The sequence below is a fragment of the Enoplosus armatus genome, chromosome 19 (assembly GCF_043641665.1).
Source record: "Enoplosus armatus isolate fEnoArm2 chromosome 19, fEnoArm2.hap1, whole genome shotgun sequence".
In the NCBI taxonomy this organism is placed as follows: Eukaryota; Metazoa; Chordata; class Actinopteri; order Centrarchiformes; family Enoplosidae; genus Enoplosus; species Enoplosus armatus.
This window is the reverse complement of record NC_092198.1, coordinates 3,511,923-3,523,742: the sequence shown is the minus strand read 5'-3', so window position 1 is coordinate 3,523,742 and position 11,820 is coordinate 3,511,923. Positions and strand designations below refer to the sequence as shown.

General features: G+C 41.6%; 1 protein-coding gene across 1 annotated transcript in view; it reads right to left on the bottom strand.

Moving 5' to 3' along the window:
* Positions 1 to 2,166: 2,166 nt before the first annotated feature.
* The window catches only part of nt5dc1 (5'-nucleotidase domain containing 1), a 48,791-nt gene continuing 39,137 nt past the window's right edge, over positions 2,167 to 11,820 (bottom strand). The window contains exons 10-12 of the mRNA XM_070925697.1: positions 7,445 to 7,618; positions 5,272 to 5,434; positions 2,167 to 2,390 (exon numbers count right to left, since the gene is read on the bottom strand). Coding sequence (XP_070781798.1) covers positions 2,278 to 2,390; positions 5,272 to 5,434; positions 7,445 to 7,618 — 450 coding nt within the window. The 3' untranslated portion in view covers positions 2,167 to 2,277. The remainder of the gene's footprint in view (positions 2,391 to 5,271; positions 5,435 to 7,444; positions 7,619 to 11,820) is intronic.

Sequence of the window (11,820 nt, the reverse complement as noted above, 5' to 3'; positions counted from 1 at the left end):
GGAAAACATTTATGATTATTCATAATCAGAAAGTGAATGGGTTTTGCTAAGTTATCACAAAAGCTGGTAACTACAGCTGAACTCTAATGGGGGACAGACTTGAGACAGGGCTTTGACTCTACAGGTCTCTGCTTTTCCTATAAGATATACTGTTGAACAGTTCAATGTCCTGTGTTGCTTCTCTTACCATCCATCCATTTTCACATCTACATAAACTAGCTGTTGTCATGAATGGGAGTGAACTATATCTTGGCGTCATGCGTTTTCCTTTAAACCTGTGCAATTCAACTGTATACTCAGTGTATGTACAGTAACAAGTCTTGTAAAGAAAACTCAAAAAGAGAAAACCTTATGTAAGAAAATTGTAGAACATTTTTATTTCATTGACAGCACTTCAACACTTGAACACAGACGTGAACTTTCCCTGTGTTTTCAAGAACTTAAGACCACAAATGAATCCAACATAAGGCAAATGCGAATGTCAAATTTTCCAGGTCCGATGAGCACAAGTAATAATTCACTTTGGATGACCAGTCTCACATACACGCCGACAGCTGTTTATCATCAAAATATCTCTCTTCATTTGTGAGATGATGGTCATCTTAAAGGAACACTTTGACATTTGGGAAATCCTCTTGTTTGATGACTTAGGCCAGATGAGAGGACTGAAACCACTATCATCTTTGTGTGGTTAGCATAGAGATCGGGGATGTTTAGCCCAGCTAAGCACAAACACTAAAAGAAACTAGACTGACTCTGTCAAAAGTACTTCCAAAAAACTCCAAACTAGTTTTATTTAAATGTTGTGTTTTAACAACAGCTAGGTGCAGTAATGGTATGCTGTAGTGCAGACACTTTTTATTTTAAATTCAAACTACAGTTTGGACATAAAAGTAAGCATTTGGTATGTAATGATCTTTTTGAAACTATAATTCACAGTGCATGAGCGCGACCCGGACCCAATTAGACAGAATATAATTTGCACCTAGCACGACAGGTGTCCTGGTTTGATTCTCAGTTACAATGAACCAAGTGGACCAGTGAAGACCTCTAGTTTGCACACAGTCCTGACACTGCTGTCAAATAAACACAAGTAACTACTGGAGGTGACTCTTGGTTGGCATTTCAGTTTTGGAGTTGTTATTACAAGTTGTATTTTTCCACGTTGGACTGAGGCTAACAATTGTGCTGTGGTCCAGTCTTAGTGCTAAGCTAGGCTAAACTACTTTGCCTGTGTCCTGGATGCACAGAGATAAACGTGATATCAATCTAGTGTGATGCGAAAGCAACGAGCAAACTTCCACAGATTTTTCCCAAACTGAGTGTTCCTTAAGCTTTATGGCACAACTTGTCTAAGCACACCGACAAAACAACCATTCAGAAGTCGGTTAAAGTATATCTCAAACTGGTACTGCATATGAATGAAGCACAAGTAGTCCACATTTTTACACATGTCACTGTTGCACCAAAAATAATACAGAGAACATCTAGCATAGTCGTCATCATCCATTATTATTATTATTATTATTGTTTCCCAAAGTTGTGTTTTTTGAAACAGCCAACACAAAGGACAGCATTGTGCCAGTTCTTTAGCAACAATGACCTGAAGATTAACACCATCTACAAAACTGAAACGGGGGAAACATTAGACCTTAAACATTTAGTTAAGGTTACTAAAATGCATACAGTAAACTATATTTAAAAAAAAAAAAAAAAGAAGACTTCACAATAACAGTGTTATACAGAAATACTGACACAATGATTCCAACTGATTTTTTTAGGGAGAAACACACTGTGGCCACTTGGGTACAGCTTAGAGTACATAACGTTCTTGAGGTAATCACTTCAGGGATAAAGAGACAGTAAAATGCTCACTTTATTTCGGAAAAGTTTTAAAACAACCTACCATAGAAAACAATAGGGGGCCTCACACATGAAACAATAAAAACACTACATTTCCTATTATTACTGTATGCAGACACACACACACACACACACACATATTTTGTCGTATTTCCACGGGTACACTAAACCACGAAACAACGTTCAAAGGTAGGCGTTACTACACAGAGATACTGTGGCTTACATTCACTTAGTTTCTCTGAATGGGCGAGGAGTGTATGCTTCCTGTGCTCCACAGATGGCTGCAGGGTCAGGTGGGAAACTACAGGCAAAAATGGAGGCACATTCCTCTCCTGAGGCAGAGGGGTAAGGGATTTTTTTTATTTATTTTTTTGTTTTACTTTTCCCTTTTTTTTCTCTCTCTTTTTTTTTTATTTACGACAGACTCTCGCACCTCTTCAGCAAAGAATCCGGGGGCCTGGGGTAGTAGCCGGTGGTGCAGGGCTTGTCGGGAGAAAACCTGGGGAACTTGTAATCCAGAGGGAGGTCTAGAAAGAGTCAAATCAAACAGGAAAGTCAAGTTATCCAGTGTACATGTGCAGGCCGCCTGTACGTTTCACGCACCATGGCAGCATTGATTCATTATTCAGTGGAAAAGCACACTTTGTTTGAAACAGCAGGCAGTAATCACTCAGGCCAAAAGAATGTTGGACTCATTCCTGTTTGATGTTTTGCCTCCAAAGAGACAACTCTGGCATTAAACAATCATAAATTACAGGCCTGCAAACTAAGAAAGGATGAAAAAGTGACCCCAGCCCCCCAAAAATATTTCAGCTGTTTTTGTTTTTTTTACTTTTGAGCTGCTATGAGTATCTTACATAAGGTCAATAGAACAGGACAGTGGCGCAGGGCTTGCCAACACATCCATCCTCTTGAGCAGACAGAGGGATTCTGTATTATGTTTAAGTGCCTCATTTCTCAACTAGGATTTTAAACTCTCATTGTCAGCCTCACGTGCCTGATTCCAACTATTTTTTCTACCTTGACTACTTGTCTCTGTTGCACAACAGATAGGTTGGCCATGAGTATGCATTCAAACGCAGTGATTTAAGGATTGGCAAACAGCATCCAAAACCCCCTCCCACACACCTGCCATTGAGTGTCATTCAACATACAATACAATGCCTTGAGAAGCATTCATGTCCCTTAGTAAATGATCAGTGTTCAGCAGGTCTTCACCCTGACTATTGTTGGACAACGTTAAAGTTAGTTTGAGTTTGCAGGAGTAAAATTATCTGGATGATGAAGATGGGCACAACTTGAGTCCTTGATATGGACTTACTGACTTGATGGTACTTACATTTTTCAAATAGCAACCTCTTGCTGCCATGTGGAGCTGCCAATGTTTACTTTACCAGTGGTGTGACAAGTTCCTTTACAAATTGTGTAAATGTTTTGTTTTTTTTTAAATATTACCACACTTTTCCTGCCTTCCAGGCAACTATCTGTGCTATCACACATAATTTACAGGAACTGTCTGCAATGCCTGTGAGTAACTGATTACTCATATATCTTTCTCCTTACGTCTGTAAAGTTACAGCAGCTCTGTCAAACCAAATCTTCCAAAGACGAAAGAATGGAGCCTAAAGTGTTTTTTCTTTAATAAGGTGATGATTAAAGAAGATGAAACAGGAGGAGTGTTAGCTTGTTCTGAGCCCAGGTGCAGACCAAACAACTTGAGCACCACTTGAATAAAGGCCTCAGTATACTTAAAACAAACCTATCGGATCATCAAACAATTGTCGCAACTTATCTGACAATCACGCTCACTTTTCACTTTTCTCATTCTTTACACAACTACTTCCCTTTAGCAACACCATGAATGTCTTCGAGGAGAGACCCTTTTTCCCATTTGAACAATTTATTGTGTCAAGATGACACAGACATGTAAAAGAGTTCTTGGGGAGACATCAGGAGGGAATGGGATGCAGCCAGGAGGAGGCTATGACGGTAGGGTTTTCCTTAGACCCTTAGACCCTTACCTTAGACCTAGTTCGTTTGAAGCATACTGAACCCTTAAAGCTGTCTGACGCGATGGGAGCACTAGACAAACGGATTGCATCAGCAACAGTTTCACCCAAGTTCAGACTCAAAAACAATGATCCCAGTGTGAAAACAGCCCTAAGCACATCGTTATATGGAGACTGGTACCATTTTCCCAGGAACTGCTCTGCAGCAGTGGTGGTTGGAGTTCATTCTAACTTTGGCTCCACATCTGTGTCTGGTTCAGTCCCTGTTTTGATTCTTGTGAATGTTTCAATGTTGAAATGATGGAGAAAATGTTTGATGTGGGAATAGAGATTTTTAAAAGTTCAACGTCGGATTGTTTTTACAACACTCAGTCATGTTCTTTGTCCCATGTGGGAGCATTTACAGGAATACACTGCCAAACATACTCACTAATGAATATGAAACTTAAGAATATAAAATATGAGTTCAGGATAATGCATTAATGTATTTACAGTATGTATTTGCATAACATTCCTTCCAACAGTCATGTCATACTTATTGCTCTCTTGTTCTAATTTTTCAAATTTTTGGCATTGCCCTAAATTGATTATCCCGCTACCTAGAAAACAGAAAATTCTCAGTTTCCATTGGCCAAAGTCAGATTTGGAGAGCCACAAAGGGTCCCGTTTTATTTGATCTACATATGCTCCCTCTGGGCAATATTATTTGCCTTCCTATCAATTCCACTGAAGGTGAAATGCTGCATTCTTGCTCATGTTAAAAACTGGATGGCAAATCATTTTCTTCATTTATACATTCTTTATATTTGAAATTGACCTTCACCCTATTTCGGAACAGGTGTGGCTTAATCCAGGACTTTTACCTCGTAGCATTAACATCGCAGCTAAAAACATTTTAATCACCATGTCACTAAGTTAGTTCAGTCATTTGTTTTTCAAACATCGTTCAGATTCTACAGATGCTTAGTTTTAAACCTACACGCTTTCACAATTGCCTGTTTATTTTAGATTTTTCAGTTAAAACATTTTATTGCTCACTTTTGAAGCATTTCATGACCTGACACAGTTGCATTGCTGAAATGTTAAGTTCTCCTGAGCCTTCACATAATCTGAGATCCTTCAGCAGTGGCCTCTCTAAGATAAGGACCAGGAGACAAAACCTTTTCTCTCTCAGGGCCCTGAAACTCCGGAACCATCTAATTTCTCATTTTGTAATTGTTTAACATGTCACACGTGCTTTTTACAGATGTTTTTAAGTTGTAAAGCACTTTGTACATTTGTTTAGAGAAGAGCTCTTGAAAGTTTATTAGGATTATTACTCGTATTATTATTTGGACCTGATTTTTTGCTTTCTTATCTCCATCAAACCTGGTGCAGCGTGTTGTCTACTTCCACATACCTGCTATGTGCTCCACACTAGGGATGGCCATGGCGCTGTATTTGTGAATGCAGTTACAACACCAGGTCAGTTTCTGGCTCTCCTCGTCCCCTCCTCCGCCTCTATGTACGTCGACAAAGTAGGAGCCCCACTGCTTGGACACATCAGAGGGTGACTTCATGCCCTGCTCCTGTCGAGACAGCCAACACACAAACCAAACTATGTAACTGTGTGTTAAGATTCATTTTCAGACATGTGCAGACCTGATAAAAGGAGGTGGGAATTCTACCCTGAACAGGGAATATAGCAAGACTTCAAACTGGCTTCAACCCAAGCAGCGTTGTGGGTTATTTTGACTACTGCATGAATCATCATTTCTGAGAAATCCCCCGCTGTGTTACTCATAATCACTCATAAAACATCAATACATTTCATAAGCAGAAAGTGCTGCGATCGCTGGAACAACAGGATGTGGTGTTTAAGAAGGATGTGGTAATATACACACCGCACAAACCGAAATGATAAACTAGTGTTTTGAGCAGAATCAACTAATGTCATCAGGAACTGTGCAGAGAGGATAAAAAAAAAATCTGTGATCATCATATTGTCATGGAGATTTGTACCAAATATTTCTAAATATAATATTTCAAAAGGAGCCAAAACAGAATGAAGTAGGATTGCCTGAGATATTCTGGAGATGGGGAATTAATAGACTTCAGCAAGCTGAAGCAGGAAGCTCTGACCTAAATCAACACAGATGACGGGGATCAAACTCATCACAAAAGACACAGAACAGCTCTTAAACAGAATATACTGCTCTTTATCTGCCTACTCTGCAGTTTTAAGTGCATGCACGGGAATTAGACCAATCAGATTGGCTCTTCAAGATAATGCTGATAAATGAAAAGCGAGAGACACAGGAAGCGGAAGTCATCTTTCTCATCACCGTCAAGATTTCATCTGCGTCAGAAATGTTGTTCTCATCCGGATCGATCTAATTAACCTAACGTCCACATTCAGGGGGATAATCTGCAAGTTTGGTATCGGGAGCCGATATGAGCATACTTTCATTTTCTTTCTGGGGATACTGTCAAGCAGTGGAAAGAGCACTTTGATCAAAATACCACAAACTAGTAGTAAGTATTATTCCAGCATAGTAGTACTGGTTGTGCTGGGCTTAATGGGACCTTGGAGACGTACATACACATTGCACAGAGGGCAGCAGGTTGGCGAGGTCTATAGGGGTTGAGTTTTGAGTTACAGAGGGTTTAGGGTATATGTGACTGCTAAACTACATCTGGGGAGATCACGCTTTGCCCTCTTTTTTTTGCTGTTCCAAAATTCAAAAGACAGAATAGGACAGCCCTGGATAGCCTTCTGTATTTTGGGGAAAAAAAAGAGGTCAGGCCTGCTCCCGGCGTTTCTTGCCAAAAGATGTGCTGACTGCTCACTTTTTGTCAGGATCACAACATCCTGATGGTTAAAATCTGCTCTGTGAGGGAGGGAAGCACCGACTGATATTATATCCTCATTCTCCTCGTACTCCACCGATTGAGCGTTACGCTGTCGGACTCACGATGGACAGTTAAAACAAAAGGATCAAAATCGATGCAGCAGAACCAGAGATACCATCTTTTTTTCTCTCCACAAATTCTTCGTCCTTGTCAAAACCTGGCAGCAACCCACAATGCAACTCGACCACAGACAATTCAGTCGGAGATTGGGGTGTGTTATGTTATGCTAGTAGAAGCTAATCTAGCCTCTAGCCTGCAGCAGAGGTCTGGTCAGCTCCCTCTGGAGCCACATAATGCTTTAAACAACTTTTTCCACATATGCAGTAGAACCCCCCAACACCTGTAAACAAACTCCCCTTTAATGTGTCATTTCTACATGCTGGAGGTTAAATGCCTGACATGTTTCACAAACTGCCTTCCAGCACATCTTTAACATAAACTTGGGTCAACGTGCCTGATTTTACACATTTCTCCGTCACCTGTGACAGTGTGAAAACGTACCCATAGAGCCGATGCACAAATGGTGACGTGAAAGGCACGTATCAAGTGACACAAAGGGTATAGGGTGGCATTAGGCCAGAGGACGGGGGAAGAGGCTCACAGAGTTGGGGGTGGGGATTTGAGGATTGGAGGATGGGTGAACGTCTGGTAAACGGAAACAGCTGCGTCCGTGAACTTACCTCAAACTTTCCCTTTTTCTCCAGAGGCTCCACTTGGGCCTCATTGGACATGGCTGCGTCGCTCTTCGGGACGCCCTCCCCCTCCATTTCCTCCACGATCATCACTGTCTCCCACTTCCCAAAGCTGCTGGCAGGGAACATGTCCGACCTCATGCTATCTCCAAAATACACTACCTGCAGGGTGAGGAAAAAAAGAAAAGGTGACCGAGAGGACAGCTTGTTTACTTTCAAAGTCTATACAACAGTTTAAGTGCTGTGATAAAGGCGCACTTAAGCCGAATTCTTCTCTTAGCAGCAGTCAAAGTCAGCTGGGATATGTCTTATGGCCCCCCAGGGGGGGACCAGACACGGTGTCTGCAAAACTCATCGCAACCTTTTTGACCGCTGCATCTCTTTTGTCCCCCACGTCTGGAAAGTAAAGCAAGCTGGGGCAGGCTTTACTGAGATGCATTCCAAAACTGAAGCGCAAGAGCTCGAAGCTTCAAATCCATTTTCGACAGCCATTTATTTCTATTCTCACCGCATGGGAGAGGAAATGGAGTGAGGAGTGGAGAATGCTGGAGATTAAAATGACAAGACACAGAAGTCTGCTTACATTCTGAACTTTACAGTAAGAAGAGGCTAAAAAGTTCACAGGAATACTGGAAAATTAGTTTTGAATATGTATAATGCTTACAAATGAATCCACGTGTAAGTGCAAGGGATCAATAAAAGCTATTGACATCTATCAGTGCTGGCATTACTAATACTGCACTGGCGTACCTGAAAAACGCAGTATCACATGCAGTGCTCAATTTCTGCTGACCATTTGTGAGTGTATTCTATCCAGGTTTAGATTCTACCATTCAAGGCACCCATTGGTTTCTATTGATTTCAATATGTTTGCAGACTCCCGAAGGTTTCTTGACTAGCGTAACACATCAAAGTGACTACAGAATTTGCACTCGCTTTTGTCAACTAGCAATTAGTGCAGGTTAATGTGAACAGTATGACTAATAGAACTACGATTTGTAATAATGTCATGCTAACACGAGGAAAGTCAATGGTGTGGTCCTTTAAGAAGTTTAAACATCCCTCAACGTTCTGCACAATTTGTTGCCACAACATTATTTTAAAATGAAATTATTTGATTTTATAGTTGTTGTTTTTTTGAGTTGTGGACTTGAAAACCAAAATGCTCGGTACATCACTACCAGTGACTCACATCCACATGTCCATTTGAGCCCTTGTTCCTCAAAAAAAAATGTGATTAGTGCAGGTTTAAGTACAAGATACTTAAAAACAGTTACTGAAACAGTAAAATTCAAATGAAAGAATAATAGCATGTTCAAAAGTACACACCATTTTAAAGTGAGGCCTTCAGTGTGTGATTAAAATGTGCTCTCTCTTGCTGCCTGGATCTCATATTCAGGTTCTGGCTTGAGGCTGAAAATTTTAATATTTCCCAACCAAAGCCCATATCCCATCTTAATGAAATAAAGATCTAAAGCTTACATTTAGGCCCACTAATGTGTGTGCAACTTAGCTGTGTGGGAGAGTCATTCAGTGGAAACCATGTTGTTTTTCATCAGCTGAAATCTCAAGGATGAACTTGAACACGCAGAAAAACTAAAGGTTTTATGCAAGATGAACCTCACTGAATAAAACCTCTCTACAGGATTCAGAAGGCCATTAAGTGGATGCAGGGCTGCGTCTCGTCCCTCCCCCTCACAGAGCTGTGCTGTGTCTCAGGCCGGGCCCTCCACATGTAAACAAACTGACGGACTAATCGGGGAGGCTGTGGGCCAGGCCTGTAGGGAGGGGGCTGCAGGAATTACGTTTCCACCAGACTTTCCCAGAACTGCCCACCTCTCATTGCTCAGCAGTCCTGCTGCCAGAGTCACAGGATCAATATGATAAATATTTACAGAGGCCAGGGATTCCAGCACAGAGGCAACACATTATAGAAGAGCTTCATTGTGGACAGATACAGATACATTAGCCTGAACCAGACTGAGCTCTGCATGAGGGAAAGCACCATGAAGTGAATCAGACGAGCAGACGCTTCACTGTTACTTCAAAACACATCCACACAGGATGACACTTTTCATTGGTGGTAAATGCAGCCTTTAGTTGTTGTCTTTTATCCTTAACGTCGAACACGACTTGCTATGCCACAGTGCAGATTATATTGGCTAAGAAAAGTCTGGGACTGCTGAAGACAAAGAAGTTCTGACTGTCATACATGGCCATTTACTAAATGGATTAAAATCAATTCTAGTATAATACACAGTGTAGTAATTTGTTACACACTCTACAAATAATGTACAAGATGTTTCTGCGTTCTTCATGTTTAATTACCACTGATGGAGCTGGTGAATCTGACTTCTTTCCCATGTTGATTTGCTGCTCTATAGATTTTTCTTGGAACTAAGGAAAGTATCTTGGACTAGAGTCATTAAACCTCTTTCCAAGATTTCTATATTTTATGTACTTAAGAATTAAGCTAAAATTATCTGAATGGCGTATTAGCTTTCTGTCAGTCAATAGCAGAGCTGTAGACTTTAGAGGTCCCACATATGAGCACTTAAGACTTGTAGCAAAGGGTAGGCAAATATACCCAATCAAATAGAGGTATTTTCTATGTTTGTGAAAATGATTTGTTTTCTGGAGATGTCAGTCATATATTATGGCCAATTAAAAGTCTGGAGTATCCGTGTGGGCAGGCTGACTGCTGACGTCGTGCGCTCGCTGGTGTCCAGTGTCTCGAGGAGTTGAGGTTCGGAAATGTTCAGACAGAACACGTTACACACTAATCTACCAGGAATGTGCGCTGCCAAATGATTGCAGTCCCGTGTCCGGACGACCCTTTGGTTTCTTTTTGCCGGAGCCCCCCTGCATCAGCTCCCCTGCTGTAGCAACGCACTGGTCTCATTGAATAAATGAGGGGGTTAGTAAATGAGTCACAAAGGGTGTCACTGACTCCTGATGATGAAGAGCTGATGTAAAGGAACAGATGGTGAAGACAGTCCAACATCTGGAGAAGCCAAACCAGGGATTATTGGTTTATTATACAGTGGACAGGTCAAAGACAAGGACTCCAGCGGGACGCCCCTGTGGCTCAGTGTCTGCTGGATGATATAGGTCATCAAGGCTCATTGATGAGAAACAGCTTACTGCAGCTTTAAGATGGCATGTAGTGTGGGCCAGTGGACCCCCGTCTCTTATCAGCTCATCACTCAGAGGAGCAGTTGAAGCTAAAGCCAGGCCCAGGTAAACAGAGCTGCAGGCATGCAGGGGGGCCTTAATGAGCCCATTGTGCTGCACACTGTGTGGGGCCTGGAGCACAAGGAGAGCAGGGGGCCAACAAGGCAGCAGGACCAAACCCCATTTTGTCATCTTAAGCGCCTTTTATGCAGCCTGTTCAAGACGGAAATATTGCACCGTTATCCCGCCTCGCCGTTTGTACAAAACGTACAAACACGTAATGTAGGAGGCATTGTTGTTGCGCCGTTAAGGTAGTAACAGACAGTATGTCATGTGCGCCACCACGGGGGGATTTAAAAAGCACTTAGCAGCTAACTCGAAGAAGAAGAAGTTAGCAGCTAATCTACAGCAAAGAAAATGTCTGCTAACTGGGGAGACAACGAGCTCCTTACCCTCCGAGCAGAGGACAGGATCAACCTAACCCCACGTGTATGCGATACGTCACACTAGACTAGTCTGTTGTGTTACACGTCATGCCTCTTGTGCTTCCGTGGTTCAGTGTAAAAAAAAAAGCTGGCGTGATGACGGGTCTTCTTTATCTGTGGCTTTAGTCTCATATTCGGTCCCAAAATGTTATATTCATCTTAAGTTGTGAAAGATTCTGCCAACAGAATGAGCAGAATAGGACAGATCCCCCTCCTAGTTTAAAGGAAATTTATTAGCAAGTTATTAGGAAGTTATTTGCATTAAAAACATATTCAATTTTGTCTTTGAGATCTTTTGACTTGGTTTACAAAGTAGGATAAATACTAAAAAAGAATACGAAATGAGATAGAGCATTGTCTTGGATTAAAAGATCCAGTGCCACTTGAAATTTTGAGAATAACTAATTTATCTTGTAAAATATCAGCCAATTAAGCTTATTTTCAAACGGCTGTGACTCACTGGGACAGTGCAATATCCTGGGCTTCCAAGGTATTTATTAAGAAGTCCTTACGCCTCAGAATGATCACAACAACCCGTATTCAGGTCCGAATCTCCATGATCTCGTCCCATCAGCTCCACCATGACCCCGTCAGTTTCAGCACTGTGCTGAGAGGGGATTGTAATCTTCCCTGAATGCCTCTATTCAGCCCACCTGCATTAAGTCCTGTCAGGTGAAAGTGGAGAGAAGTGAAAACACAGAGTGC